Consider the following 16332-nt stretch of genomic DNA (forward strand, 5'->3'; position numbering starts at 1 on the left):
GTAAAGTGCTGAATTTAAGATAATTGCATAGTTTCAACACAATTACATAGTATGAATTTATCCTTATACGTTTCCCATTGGGTTTTTTTCTCTTTGTTTTTCTACTTTACTGTTTATCCCCATTTGATAGGTGCTCCATGGACAATGCTACCAGGTGTGTATCTTGTCAGATATATGCATGCCTTGAGCAGCCGTTCGAGGGTGACTATGTCTGCACTCGATGCAAGCATGTTGCGTATTTGGAAGCCAAGGTAACTGATCTAAATAAGCAGCTTGCAACACTAAGGGGCATTGCAAACCTGGAGAGGAGTTTAGAGCTCACTGAGCTTTCTCTGGCTGGGGCCAGTGATATGGAGGAGGGTGGAAGTGGGGAAGATCAGGACCCAGAGGTAGGTAGCTGGGTAACAGTTAGAAGAAGAGGTAGGGGGAAAAGTGTCAGGGAGCCTAGTCCTGACCTGGCACAACCTAGTAAATATGCCTGTTTGGCTGATATTAGGAATGAAGGGCCTGGACTAGGGTCACTACAGCAGGATGTTGCTCCTAGCAACCAGGAAAACAACTGCTGTAGGAAGGAGGGAAATAGGAGTGCAGCAAAGCCCAGACAGATGTTGGTGGTAGGGGACTCTATAATTAGGCGGACAGACAGGGTCATCTGTCGCCGAGACCGTGAATGCCGAACAGTGTGTTGTCTGCCGGGTGCTCGGGTTCGGCATATTGTGGATCGGATAGACAGATTGCTGGGTGCGGCTGGGGAAAACCCAGCGGTCATGGTGCACATTGGTACTAATGACAAAGTTAGAGGCAGGTGGAAGGTCCTTAAAAATGATTACAGGGAACTAGGAGAGAAGCTGAAGTCCAGGACCTCCAAGGTGGTGTTTTCAGAAATACTACCGGTGCCACGAGCGTCACTAGAAAGACAGCGGGAGCTTAGGGAGATAAATATGTGGCTTAGAAATTGGTGCAGGAAGGAAGGGTTCGGGTTCATGGAGAACTGGGCCGACTTCTCAGCCGGCTACAGGCTCTACGGTAGGGACGGGCTGCACCTCAATGGGGAAGGTGCAGCTGTGCTGGGGGAGAAAATGGTCAGACGGATGGAGGAGCTTTTAAACTAGGATCGGGGGGAGGGAGGGTAGTGGAGCAAATAAGGGAATAGATAGAGCAGATAGAGACAGGGAGACGGTAGGGGTCAATGAAGGATTAGGGGGGGATGGGACATACAAGGAACGTAGGGAGGCTAGGAGCAATAAAGGTGTTAATAGGATTAAATGTCTACTGGCAAATGCAAGAAGTCTTCCAAACAAAATGAATGAATTGGAGACTCTTATGTCAACCATGGATTATGATGTGGTGGGCATTACGGAAACCTGGCTGGATGAAAGCCATGACTGGGTGACAAACATACAGGGTTATAGTACATTTAGGAAGGACAGGAAAGGCCAAAAAGGTGGTGGGGTGTGTATATTTATTAAATCTAACCTAAAACCTGTGTTGTATGATGACATTGAGGGGAACAGCAACAATGTAGAGTCAGTATGGGTAAATGTACATGGGGAGGGGAATAATGGAAAAATGCTAATTGGAGTTTGCTATAAGCCTCCTAACATACCTGAACAAAAAGAGGGTGAAATGCTGGAACAAATTGAAAAGGCAGCTAATAATAATAATCGGGTTCTTATTATGGGGGATTTCAACTATCCAGACATTCAGTGGGACATAGAATCTTCTGGTTCTGCTAAAAGCTGTAAGTTCTTATCTACCATTCAAGACCATTTCCTCTCTCAGATGGTAGGTGAACCGACCAGGGGAGATAATTTGCTAGATCTGGTCCTGTCAAATAGACCGGATACAATTTCAGATCTACAGGTCCAGGAGCACTTGGGCACCAGCGATCATAATATGATAAGCTTCAACATAATATTCAATAGAACATTTCAAAGGGGGAATGCTAAAGCCTGGAATTTTAGGAAAGCTAATTTCAACAAATTAAGGGAAGAGCTTAAATGTGTAGATTGGGACAAAGTCATGGTAACTGGGGATACCGAACATAAATGGGGTAAGTTTAAGGATATACTACTAGAGTCCTGTAAAAAACGTATACCCTCTGGTAATAAAATGTCCAGGAATAAAAAGAAACCACTATGGATAAATAAGACTGTACAAAGTATAATAAAACAAAAACAAAGGGCATTTAAAATCTTAAAGGCTGAGAATACAGAAATAGCATTGCAGGAGTATAAAGATATCAATAGGAAATGTAAAAAAGAAATCAAACAAGCAAAATTAGCTACTGAAGCAAAAATCGCCAATGACATTAAAATAAATCCCAAAATCTTTTATACATACATTAATGCCAAAAGGAAAACAAAGGATAGTATCGGCCCCTTAAAATATAATAACAAGTTAGTTATAGAGGACAAACAAAAGACTGAGATATTAAATAGGCATTTCTCATCTGTATTCACCAAGGAACTGACTGTACCAGGGATCATTCAACAAGTGAAAAATCAAAGTCCACCACCCGATATAATTAATTTAACACAAGATGAAGTACGCCTACGTCTGAGTAAATTAAACATTGACAAATCCCCAGGGCCAGATAGCATTCATCCACGAATAACTAAATGTAGTTTAAACTACACCTGATGAAGGCTTTTGTTAGCTGAAACGCGTTGTCCGTAATTGTCCGTTTTTCATTGAACCCTTAATAAACCCTTGTTCTTGAAGTTTTTGCAAACTTGCACTGATAATCCATTTATCCTCCGGAAGCGCCGAAAGGGATTTTGTCTTTACTCCGATATTTAAGAAAGGTAAGAGGGTAGATCCAGGCAACTACCGTCCAGTAAGCCTGACATCAGTAGTATGCAAAGTTTTTGAGGGCATTTTAAGGGATGACATGCAAAAATATATTGCAGAAAATAATATGATAACTGACAAACAGCATGGATTCATGAAAGATAAGTCGTGTCTAACCAACCTGTTGGGGTTCTATGAGGGGGTAAGTTCAAACCTGGATATTGGTAATGCAGCTGATGTGATTTATTTGGACTTTGCAAAGGCATTTGATACTGTACCACATAATAGCCTTATACTAAAGCTCCAGAAGCAAGGACTAGGGGACACAATATGCAACTGGGTAAGGAATTGGCTAAAAGATAGGAAACAAAGAGTAGTCATAAATGGTACATTCTCTAAATGGGCTATAGTCAGCAGTGGGGTGCCGCAGGGATCTGTGCTTGGACCGATTATTTTTACTCTCTTTATTAATGACCTTGTGGATGGGATTGATAGTACAGTGTCAGTCTTTGCCGATGACACCAAACTATGTAGGATATTAAAAACTGACCTGGATAGTACAATATTACAAAAAGATCTGGATAAGATGTCAGAATGGGCAGATACTTGGCAAATGAGATTTAATGTTGATAAATGTAAAGTAATGCACCTAGGACGGAGTAATCCTATAGCTGCGTCTACATTAAATGGAAGTAAACTCGGGACTACAGAACAGGAGAAGGACTTGGGTATTCTCATTACAAATAAGCTGAGCAGCAGCACTCAATGTCAAGCAGCAGCTGCTAAAGCAAACAAGATTTTAGGGTGTATAAAAAGAGAGATTAGATCCCGTGATCCCAACGTATTGTTACCCCTCTATAAATCACTTGTAAGGCCACATCTGGAATATGGTATCCAGTTTTGGGCTCCACATTTTAAAAAGGACATTCAGAAGTTAGAGTCAGTTCAAAGGCGGGCAACTAGACTATTACAAGGAATGGAAGGCCTCCCATATGATGACAGGTTGAAAAAGTTAGATATGTTTAGCTTAGAAAAAAGACGTCTCAGAGGAGATCTCATTTATATGTATAAATACATGTGTGGTCAATATAAAGGACTGGCACATGACTTATTTCTTCCAAAGACAGTACTAAGGACCAGGGGGCACTCACTGCGAGTGGAAGAAAAGCGATTCCGACACCTAAATAGGAAAGGGTTCTTTACAGTTAGAGCGGTCAGACTGTGGAATACACTACCACAAGAGGTAGTAATGGCAGACACTATAACAGCTTTTAAAAAAGGGCTGGATGATTTCCTCAGTACACAAAACATTGTTGGTTATAAATGACTTAGTGACTAAATGTAGAACTGGTGGAGGAAGGTTGAACTAGATGGACCTAGGTCTTTTTTCAACCTAAGTAACTATGTAACTATGTAACTATTAACTAATTATACTGTATGTATTGCACTTTAGTTGTATGAGGTATATAATTTTGGGGTTTTTGCAATATAGAGTCCAATAAACTTTCATTGCTATATATATTATTGCACCTTTGCTCCTATTTTGAGGTATGTATTTAAATAATTATTTTGTTCGCCTGGATAAATTCTCCAATAAATAATGCTTCAGGGAATAATGAGTTAAATGTCCTATGAGATTAGTTTAAATAGTAACATATAGTGGGGGAAATAAATATTTAATCCCTTGCTGATTTTGTAAGTTTGCCCACTGACAAAGACATGAACAGTCTATAATTTTAAGGGTAGGTTAATATTAACAGTGAGCAATAGAATATCCAAAATATAATCCAGAAAATCCCATTGTATAAATTATAGAAAGGTATTCACATTTTACACAGAGGAATAAGTATTTGATCCCCTACCAACCATTAAGTTCTGGCTGTTACAGACCACTTAGATGCTCCTAATCAACTTGTTACCTGCATTAAAGACAGCTGTTTTAAATTGTCACAAAAGACTCCTTTCCACAGACTCAATCAGTCAGACTCTTGTCTCGACATAATGGGCAAGACCAAAGAGCTTTCTAGGGATGTCAGGGACAAGATCATAGACCTGTATAAGGCTGGAATGGGCTACAAAACTATAAGTAAGACGCTGGGTGAGAAGGAGACAACTGTTGGCGCAATAGTAAAAAAATGGAAGAAATACAAAATGACTATCAATCGACATCGATCTGGGGCTCCATGCAAAATCTCACCTCATGGGGTATCCAGAATCATGAGGAAGGTGAGAGATTATCTTAACCTTCGTCCGGCTGAATAGGTACAATTGTAACTATTCCCTTTTTAAATTGTAATATTTTTTTTTTTTTTCGAAAAGCCGTAGAGGGCTGAAATTTCGTGACATCTCAGCAGTTTTGGTCCAGAATATATTGGCCAAATTTCAATAAAATATCTCCACCCCCTTCCGAGATAAGGGGTCGAGAAATTTTGGCAAAATTATGCAGCCTGACAAAGGTTAAAACTACACAAGGGGAGCTTGTTAATGATCTCAAGGCAACTGGAACCACTGTCACCATGCAAACCATTGGTAACACATTACACCTAATGGATTACAATCCTGCATTGAATATTGCACCTTCTCAACAGTCTGGTCCCTAAATTCTTGGATTCCTTTTACTGGATCTGAATGTACAATATAGTTCATTTAGTAGCCAAGTGTCCTTAAACAGACTGACTTGGATAGGCTTCATTATAAATGGTGGAAATGTTTTTGCAATTTTAAAATTTTAGAATAAATGTTATGACTTATTGATCTTTATCCACCCAAGCAAATTAATTTTTAATAATTAGTGGGCAATTAGAGACCTATAGGTCCTCGACAGTGAATTTCACTAGTCAGGCCACACTTAAAATGCTGTGTACAATTTTGGGCTCCAGTCTATATCAGAGACATAGTTAAACTAGGACAGGTGTAGAGAAGAACTGATTTATAAGAAGCACTCCCACTGACATTTTTATTCAGTATGTGTGTGCACAATATGTGTGTATGTGCATGTAATGTAGTGCGTATATGTCACGCTAGGTATGGGGAAGTACCAATTGACAGGGAAGGGAAGGGAAACCCTGTGTTTAGGGAAGTGGAAGATGGTGACCCCTGACCGAACCTACTGCTGATCCCTGGAGTCCCTCACCACCCTAGATAGGTACCGCACCTATGTGCTGAGCTGGATACCTAACCCTAGGTATTCCTAATGCTGGACCCTAAATAGGGAACTGATGGGATGAGCTCTTCGTCAACCCCACTACACACTATAGAAGTCACAAGGAGGACACACAGGGGGAAAATGCATGAACTACTTATCTACAGATGACACAGGTAGATGTTCAGCAAAGTTTTCAGCAGCGATAGTACAAATGAGTACAAAGCACCTGCTTGCAACCAAGGCTTGAATAAACTGAATAATATCACCAGCACAAGTCCAAAGAAGGAAGGGGTATTTAAGCACCAATAGAATACTGATGATCAGCAGCTGGGTGGAAGGCGAGCTCCTGCTGGGTCCAAAAGGGGGAGAGATGAAAATCGAACAGGAAATCTACCTATTACAATGAATACTATCAGCAGAAACAATAAAAAAATAAGGGAGCATTTTGCATAGCCAAACACAGTAACCTTCTATGGCCAGAAACCACATGACTGTCTGTCATCCAATGCACACCTGTGACAGTATATTAGTATACTTACCTATCGCCGCTTTCCATTCTTTTCTGCTTTTCTGAAACGTCATGGCTCTATAAACTGGCAGAGCGCAACGTGACATGGGAGTCTCTTTTACAATGAATGCCTATATAGCAACAGAACGAAGCTCCATAGGCTTCATTGTAAGATTGACTTCCGGCTCACGCATAGTGCAAACAAGCCGGCTACTCAAAGTTGCAGTGATCTCACTAAGAAACAGATGAGCAGCACTGAATACTGGAGAAAGAGAATCTATTAATACACTCATACTACATTACAGGCATATACACACACATTTACTGAATAAAAAACTTAGTGGGAGTGTTTCTTTCAATGGAACCTCTCACGTGAAACAATGCTATTACCCCGCAAATATGGGATTAATCTTCAGGGGAAGCTGCCCAGTGCCCCCACCAACAGCCCCGCTACCAAGAGGAAATGAACTTTACTCCTCTCGGCAGCATCTGTTTTTCAGTCATAGGGGTGCAGCTTCAGTTGTGCCGGGCCCCACGTCAGCAGCCAGGCTGCTCTGATCCGGATCCGCGGTGCCTCGAGGGGTTTCCGGACCCAAGGGTCAGGGTCGCGCGGCCACTTGGAATAAAGGGGGGAATATTTACAGGGGATGGTGTAGAAAGTTTGTGACGCCACCCGTGGTGCGTGGTAAGATGGAGTACCACTGCTGCGATTGGGAGTACCCGATGGCGATGGTGTAGGCAGCCAGGTGTTTAACCCCTCCACGGGAAGGGGGATGCCCCGGGACTCAGTGATGGTGACAGGGAGATGTCGTTGGGACGGTAAGCGTCACTTATGTACTCACTCAGTCCAATAACGCTGACACCGACAACTGAGGTAAACCAAAGTTCCTGACACCACTGCCGCTTGGAGGGAGCATGCCTGGATCCCGTGCCCCTTGGTGTTGCCTGTTAGTCTGTAACCTTTACCTTGGCACCTAGTCTTCTGTTTGGTCCCTTTAGCCTGAAACTAATTGGGTCCCGCTCACCAGTGTGGCTAACTGGTTAAGAATGCTCTCAGGGTTCACGCTTGGGATTTTCTGGACTATGTAGTGGGAAAGTCCTATCCCCCTCGTTGCGCTAGTACCTCGATTTTGGAGCGGGTGGAGAACGGATCTTGAAGGCTCCGTCCTCATCAGGTAAATTGTCAGGACGCCTGAAGCTCCTTCCTGACCTAGGGTCCACGTACCCAGTCATGCCCCTGCCCGGTGATGGCACAAGGCAGTCCGTGCCGCTTGTCACGATCCTTTGCGACCGGGGTCCAGCTCCTACCAGGCCCAGACCAATGTCTGCCACCTAGTAGTCTCAAGGAGCCCAGCTCCTGACCTCTCCTCTCGAGAGTCATTTCTCAACTAACTGTCAACTAACACTCCTGACCTCCCCTTAACCAACCCCCCAAGTGGGCGACCCTATTCCCTTCAGGTTAGCCATTGGTGTGTCTGGTGGGTGTGGTGCAGAGTGTTTCTAGGGATTTGATTAGCTTGTTCTTGGCAACACCAAAGGTCAGGGACCCGTAACCAAGGAGGAGGTGGATATTTTACAGAAGGGCAGATTGCACAATACCCTGTGACGACCTGATAGGCCAGGGTGTCACCAAGTCACCACTCAGTATATAGCGCGTGGCGCCTGTAACTACGCCCAGCCATGACTGACAGCCGGCTCAGCCAGCTACCAGTGTTAGGATATAGGTTGACCTTGATGCCCTTATGTCTTCTTTCAAACTAGTAAACTAAGATACAAGCAACTGAAGACTTGGTTCAGATACAAATCACATAGTATGGTATAGTGTGTGAACTCACCTGAGATGGTTTCACAAAGTCTGATACATCCCACAATCTTTCTTGAAATTCCCTAAAATTTTTGGTCACCAATGCGCCTTTCATTTTGGTTATCACGGAAATGTGAGGATCATTGTCACTTTCTTGGTAGCCCTTTTTTACTACAAACACCCACCTGTTAATAAACCATACATTAGGAAAAAAAACGTAGGAATAGTAAATATTACCTTTCCATTCAAAAAGTGTCATATTATTCCATTAATAAACATTTCCTTATTATCTTCTTAAATACATTTAATTAACAAATCACACAATTGTTTTGTCTAGGTAGGTAATCACTGTAGAATTAAAATGGCCAGTGCCTTCTTACATTGGCAGAAACTTGTCCTAGATTATTAGTACGATAATAGAAAATGTTGTTCCAGCCCTTTAAAGGGAACCGGTAAGGTGCAATATGCACCCATAACCACGAGCAGTTCTGTGTGCGTATTGCTAATCCCTGCCTAACTGTCCCTGTATACACTAACAAAGATAAAGGCATCTTTAGAAAAAGTAATTCTAAAGATCATTTATGATATGTTAATGAGGCCAGCGACTAGTTGCAAGGGTGTTCGTTCCTGCGTTCATTACGCCCTCTTAGCATGTTAGCACGCCCACAGGGGCGTACTAACATGCTATTCAATGCCAATTGCCCAGCGTCATCAGCGTTGTGTCCGTTGTCACTGCTTCAGAACACTAGGCTTAGGGTCTGTGCGCCTGATCAGAATGCGCAGCACTTCCAGTCATGCACATTAGACCTATCTGAAGCCGGGATGCGTATACCCGTCTTCATAGTACACATGACCAGAAGTACGGGACATTCTGATCATGTGCACTGACCCTAAGCCTGGCGTTCTGAACCTGTGACAACAGACACAGGTACTCACGTCAATGCTGATGACACCGGGCAATTGGCATTGAATAGGATGTTATCATGCCCCTGTGGGCGTACTAACATGCTAAGAGGGCGTAATGAGCGCAGGAACTAATGCCCTTGCATGTAGTCCCTGGCCTCATTAGCATATCATAAATGATCTTTAGAAATACTTTTTCTAAAGATCTCTTTATCTATCCTACTAGATATGTGGCGCCCCTGACATGGTCAGGCACCACTGAGTACTGCACCCATGCTGGGTGAGTACAAACAGGTAATCCCAAAGTCTGAGCAGGGTGTGTACGCATAGACACATTGTAACCAGGTCTCACACACACATTAGAGGGGACCCCTGGGCAGACCCAGGAGGGGGCGTGGCCTCCACATCTCAGCTAGTGGTTCGGTGGTGGGTCTGGAAACGAGAGTTGCAGTTGGCAGTCGAAGGAGTAGGAGTGGAGCAGCCGAGTCTGAAGTGTAGACGCAGAAGAGCGGGAACACTAGTCAGATCCTGCACGTGTAGTGGCTGCTGGCGGGGGAGTACATTACCACCCAGTCAGTCTGAAAGACACCTGAAGAGAGAGAGCAGTAAGGAGTCGAGTACGAGGACTCCTGGTAATGAAAGCACGCACGGGGAACAGGTCCTTAGAGCCAGACATACATTTAGTGGTCTGCTAAATCCGGCAGGTGGTGGGACTAGAGGTTCCATACCAACCAACACAGAGTCCGAGCATCAGCAGCAACGAGGGGGCCCATAAGGAGGATTGAGCCTGAAGCTATCCACCTTGGTCCATGCTGCCAGCAAACGGGCCAGAAAGGGGAGAAAAGGCAGATGTGACTTCCCTGGATGAATCCCACAGTACTTTAAGTCAGGGGTTGTCCGAAACAAGAAGTGCTAGGAAGGCGAGTCAGCAGTCACCCCTACAGCAGCCTGAAGGATACCTGGTTCTCTCTGGTCTATCTCAGTATCACCCGGGTTATCTCACAAAACCAGCTGAACGTGAGTAAACAAGTTGAAAGACATTTCTGGACTGAGACTGAGTTCTTTTGCGACCTGTTATTCCACACACACACATACACCCGAGCCCCTGGGGCCAGCCTCACTCTCGGGAGGCCATCCCACCAGACTGCAGACACCATCAGCTCCAGACGCTCGTTAAATTGCAGTGGTGGTCCCCCATCACCCTGACCGCAAAACCGAGAGTGGCGTCACGACTCCTATGAAAGTAAACCTGACATACCTGTTGCCAGAATGGTCCCTACAGAGAAGTCCCCGCAGTGTCCCGCAGGCGACCGCTGCAGCGCTGTGGTGGGCGACTCAGATATAATAATAATAATAAGTTTTATTTCTATAGCGCCAACATATTCCGCAGCGCTTTACAATTAAGAGGGGACATGTACAGACAATATGAGACAATACAAAATAACAAAATTAAGATACCAGGAGGAGTGAGGGCCCTGCTCGTAAGCTTACAGTCTATGAGGAAATAGGGGAGACACAAAAGGTGAATGGGGGGGAGAAAAGCTTGTTATATATGGTCCAGCCATCGATTTAATAGGGTATTCAAAAGCAGCTGCATGAACCCGTCGGTGAGAATTTATACAGGTACAGGGGACGAGAACTGGAAGATACAGGGACAGTTAGGCAGGAATTACTAATATACACCCAGAATTGAATGTGGCATATTGCACCGGACAGGTTCCCTTTAAATAAAAGTTCATAGTATCATAGTTTTTAAGGTTGAAGTGAGACTCTAAGTCCATCTAGTTCAAACCGTAGCCTAACATGTTGATCCAGAGGAAGGCAAAAAAAAACCCAATGTGGCAAACAAGTTCCAATGGGGAAAAAATTTCCTTCCTGACTCCACATCCGGCAATCAGACTAGTTCCCTGGATCAATACCCTGTCATAAAATCTAATATACATAACTGGTAATATTAAATTTTTCAAGAAAGGCATCCAGGCTCTGCTTAAATGTTAGTAGTGAATCACTCATTACAACATCATGCGGCAGAGAGTTCCATAGTCTCACTGCTCGTACAGTAAAGAATCCTCGTCTGTGATTATGATTAAACCTTCTTTCCTCAAGACGTAGTGGATGCCCCCGTGTTCCAGTCGCAGGCCTAGGTGTAAAAAGATCTTTGGAAAGGTCTCTGTACTGTCCCCTCATATATTTATACATTGTGATTAGATCCCCCCTAAGCCTTCATTTTTCCAAACTAAATAACCCCAAGTTTAATAACCTGTCTTCGTATTGCAGCCCACCCATTCCTCTAATAATCTTGGTCGCTCTTCTCTGCACCCTCTCCAGTTCAGCTATGTCCTTCTTATATATCGGTGACCAGAATTTTACACAGTATTCTAAGTGCGGTCGCACTAGTGACTTGTACAGAGGTAGAACTATATTTTTTTCATGAACACTTATACCTCTTTTAATACATCCCATTATTTTATTAGCCCTGGCAGCAGTTGCCTGACACTGTCCACTAAAGTGAAGTTTACCATCCACCCATACACCCAAGTCTTTTTCTGTGTCTGTTTTACCCAGTGTTCTACAATTAAGTACATAATCATAAATGTTATTTCCTCTACCCAAGTGCATGACCTTACATTTATCTACATTACACTTCAATTGCCACTTCTCAGCCCAATCCTCCAATTTACATAAATCTCCCTGTAATATAAAATTATCCTCCTCTGTATTGATTACCCTGCAGAGTTTAGTATCATCTGCAAATATTGAAATTCTACTCCGCATGCCCCCAACAAGGTCATTTATAAATATGTTGAAAAGAAGCGGGCCCAATACTGACCCCTGTGGTACCCCACTATGAACTGAGACCCAGTCCGAGTACGTACCATTAATAACCACCCTTTGTTTCCTATCACTGAGCCAGTTTTTAACCCAGTTACACATATTTTCCCCTATCCCCATTATTCTCATTTTATGTACCAACCTTTTGTGTGGCACCGTATCAAAAGCTTTTGAAAAGTCCATATACACAACATCCACTGCATTTCCCTGGTCCAGACTTGAACTTACCTCTTCATAGAAGCTGATCAAATTAGTTTGACAGGATCGATCCCTCATAAACCCATGTTGATACTCTGTCATAAGGTTATTTTTCTTGAGATACTCCAGTATAGCATCTCTCAAGAAACCCTCAAGGATTTTACCAACCGTAGAGGTTAAACTTACCGGCCTATAATTTCCCGGCTCAGTTTTTGTCCCCTTTTTGAATATTGGCACCACATTTGCTATGCGCCAGTCCTGCGGTACCGACCCTGTTATTAAGGAATCTGAGAAGATTAAAAATAATGGTCTATCTATCACAGAACTCAATTCCTGTAGTACTCTGGGGTGTATGCCATCCGGGCCCGGAGATTTGTCAACCTTAGTGATTTCGAGGCGGCGGCATACTTCCTGCTGGGTTAAGCAGGTAATATTCAAGGGTGAATTTATGGTATCACTGGTCATGTCATCTGCCATGGCTTTTTCTTGTATAAAAACCGTAGAAAAAAAGTCATTCAGCAGGTTGGCTTTACCCTCATCCCCTTCCACCATTTCACCAAGACTATTTTTAAGGGGGCCAACACTATCGCTTTTCAGTTTTTTACTGTTTATGTAGTTAAAGAATATTTTAGGATTATTTTTACTTTCTCTTGCAATGAGTCTCTCTGTCTCAAACTTAGCTAACTTAATTTGCTTTTTACATATTTTATTTAATTTTCTATAATTATATAATGCCTCATCACTACCTACCCTCTTTAATTCTTTTAAGACTTTCTGTTTTTCTTTTATTGCTTCCCTTACATCTCTATTTAGCCATAGGGGTTTCCTCCTATTTCTAGCATGTTTGTTCCCATAGGGTATATTTTCTGCACAAGCCCTATTCAGGATGCTCATAAAAGTCTCCCATTTTCTTTGTGTACTTTTATTACTTAGTACATCAGTTCTCAAGCTTTATTTAAGTTAAAAATTCCATTTCCACTCTCAGCTCAGATAGACAGACAATAGGATTGCTTTTGAACTGTGTTTCTTTTTATCCCAATATTTCTTATGATGGGAAATTTAATTTTTAACTATATTTAAGTAAAGCTTGAAATTTTTCATTAAAGGCACTGAAACACTTTTTTTTATTTTCGCACTGTTGTATACGTCTGGTCAGGACAAAGTTCTGTGCAACTTGTAGATTTCAATACTTATGATGAGCTGCTTTTCCTGTTTTCGGTACTAATATATCAGATCAGGTGCCTGTGAACATGTGTAGATGGATGTTCTTCCTTCTCCCTTTATCTGCAGGATAATGTGCTCCCAGTGGATATCCTAAAACAGGACACACCAGGGTGCTAAAGTATCATGAAGCTTCTCACACTGAAGTCCACCTTGTCTTTATGATTTAATACTTGAGATACCAGGAGTTCAGCAGTTAAAAGAGACCACACACTGATGTCCAACTTGTCTTTCAGATCTATTACTGGAGATACCGGTGGTGTTTAGCTAAGAAGAGGCTGCTCACACTGCATTCTACCCTGTCTTTATGATCTAATACTGGAGATGCCAGAAGTGCAGAGGTAAGAGGAAGCTGCTCACACTGCTGTACACTATGTGAATATGACTAATGTGATACTGGAGATACCATGAATGCTGTATTAAGAAGACATTGCTGTCCTTCTAATCAAATCCTGGAGATATATAGCACACTGGGTTAAAAAAAAAAGGCTGCTCCCACTGATGTCTATCATGTGCAAGGGGGTGCAGGGCTTAGCCCACCTCAGACCTGCAGACTGGTCATGTGTAAAATGTGTTATATTTCATTCATGTATATTATGTGTGTTATGGGTAAACGGCCCCTAGATAGCCACGGTGTGCTCAGTCACTTCCCTAGTGCTGCTAGGCAGGAAAGGATTACTGAGGAGGAGCACTGTGTACAAAAAAGGGAAACAAAGAAGAAAGTGGAGGAGAGTCCCAGAGAGTGTGTAGAGACACCCACACCTGTGGGAGGTGTGAGGAAAAAGGCCCGAGGAGAAGTGATTCTGACCCACTGGGTCGTATCCTGGCAATGAACACGTGGAGCGCTGGTGAGATGTGGGCTGACCGAACCACGTCCCAAAAGAGTGAAGTCCGGACGGCATAGATGGTGGCTACTCCCTGGTGTATACCCAAAGAACCACCTAACCTGGCTGAAGGTCAGTGGGCTCCCACATGGGGAGTAGGTCCTGAGGAACTGGGAGAGAAGAGTGCCGTCCCCAGGAACCCCCCGTCGCGGCTTATAGCTAATCCCTGTGGGTGGGAGACAGACCCCTGAAGGACTATATGAATCTGCCCGACAGAATGAAGATAAGTGATGGCTTGAGAGGTTCTAGGAACATAGTACCAAGGAAGTGGCTGGCCAGCAAATTGAGAGTAACTCCGGTTGCTAGTGGTAACCACAGTGGAGAACCGGAGTGGAAATCCAGAGGACTGTGTAACATGAAACATCTACCCGTTGTAACAGAAACAAGAAGTGCCCGCCCCTGGCGAGACTGTTTAAGACCATGTTAAGTAAAGAGAAAGTTTTGGTTCAGAAGAATCTTGTCTCTGTGTGGTGTTTGGGTGCACTGGGGCCTGCTGCAGTTGGCAGCTGTGAAATGGCCCTGAAGAAGCTAGAACTAGTCCTGGTCTCCGGCCTTGAAGTAAATGTTCCACACCACAAGTCCCAGCATCCCTTCCCCTGTAGTGGAATGTAGGCGGCGGTGTAAAGTGCAGATCCAGGGCTGCGCCGCGGCCATACAGCAGTACCCGCTGCAACTACCAAAGCACCCCGTCGTCCCTTCTACACATGTATATCTGATCTATCACTGGAGATACTAAAGGTGCTCATATAGGAAGAGGCTGCTCACACTGCTGTAACACCCTGTTTTTCTGACTTAATATTGAAGATACCAAGTAAGCTAATGTAAGAAGAAGCTGCTCATACTGCTGCCCAGCTTGTCTTCCCGAATGAGAGCACATGGCATAGGTATCTTGAGGTCAGAGCAGTGGAACTTGCCTAACATTCTAAGACATTTGTTTGTAACAAGGCAGTAGAGTTTAAATTCTACAGTAATTATCTCCATAGACAACACCTAAAGGATTTATTTATTAATGTATGCAAATTGTATTGTGAAATCTACGGTATGCTCATCATAGTAAATTAAAATTGCAAAGTGCTTCCACTTATTAATAATTCTGTACATTCTCAAAAACGGAGGGATTTTTTTTTATTCAGTTGTTTACTGCTCATTGACTAGGACATCTACCGGCCACCACTGCAGTCTAGCAGCTGTGGATGGTCCCCTCTGCTTGCTGCATTAAAGAGCACACAGGGTCATCAGCACAATGATGCCAATCAACTGAACTGTCAATCAAGCAGAAGTGCACCCCATCACAGAAAGCTAGGAGGCAGGGAGTAATGCACTCCTGCAAAAGGTGTTAAAAAAAACATTAAGAGATGGACTATGAACACAGACTGAAATAGATGTTTTCAATTCACTATATAAAAGTCATATATAGATTGTCTACTATGGGTCATCACTTATTGTTACACAGGTCTCCTTAATAATAAAGGGATCATGGGATCTAAGACTTAGATCATCTAACTCCTCTGGATTCCCTAGGATCTAGTACTCTACCTCACACCACCACTACCCATAGCAATCATGTGATGGTGAATGTGACATCATTCATTAAATTCCTCAGCTGCATTACTTTAGTGGTCACTCACTTAGACACTGCTGTCAATCACTGGCCTCAGCTATCACATGTACAATCATCACTGCTAAAAAGAATGAGTGGCTTCAGTGATCACATATGTATGCTCACCATATCATCACTGCAGGATAGCTCACAAAGACCCATTTGACCACATGAATACAGCTTTTTGAATGGTGGGGATTTACCAGAAGATTATACATTATTTCACTATTTTATTACAGAAATACTTGTCTATATATTACATAGGTCCCACCTCAGTAACTCACAAACACCCTAGAGATGGTGGAAAACTTAAAGAAGTGGTCACCCGTATTTATTATTTGCTAGATCGATATTATGTTGAGAAACAATGTTTCTCTCAAATACCTTATGTTGGCAATAGTGCCTGTGAGAGGCGCTATTGTGGACCGCTGTTCCCCATCGCCT

At 43.0% G+C, this 16332-nt stretch overlaps 1 protein-coding gene across 1 annotated transcript in view; it reads right to left on the minus strand.

The window, feature by feature from the left end:
• P2RX6 (purinergic receptor P2X 6) overlaps positions 1–16332 on the minus strand; it is a 106390-nt gene that overhangs the window by 68898 nt on the left and 21160 nt on the right. The window contains exon 2 of the mRNA XM_075324394.1: positions 8282–8435. Coding sequence (XP_075180509.1) covers positions 8282–8435 — 154 coding nt within the window. The remainder of the gene's footprint in view (positions 1–8281; positions 8436–16332) is intronic.

This window comes from Anomaloglossus baeobatrachus, chromosome 1 (genome assembly GCF_048569485.1).
Source record: "Anomaloglossus baeobatrachus isolate aAnoBae1 chromosome 1, aAnoBae1.hap1, whole genome shotgun sequence".
Lineage (NCBI taxonomy): Eukaryota > Metazoa > Chordata > Amphibia > Anura > Aromobatidae > Anomaloglossus > Anomaloglossus baeobatrachus.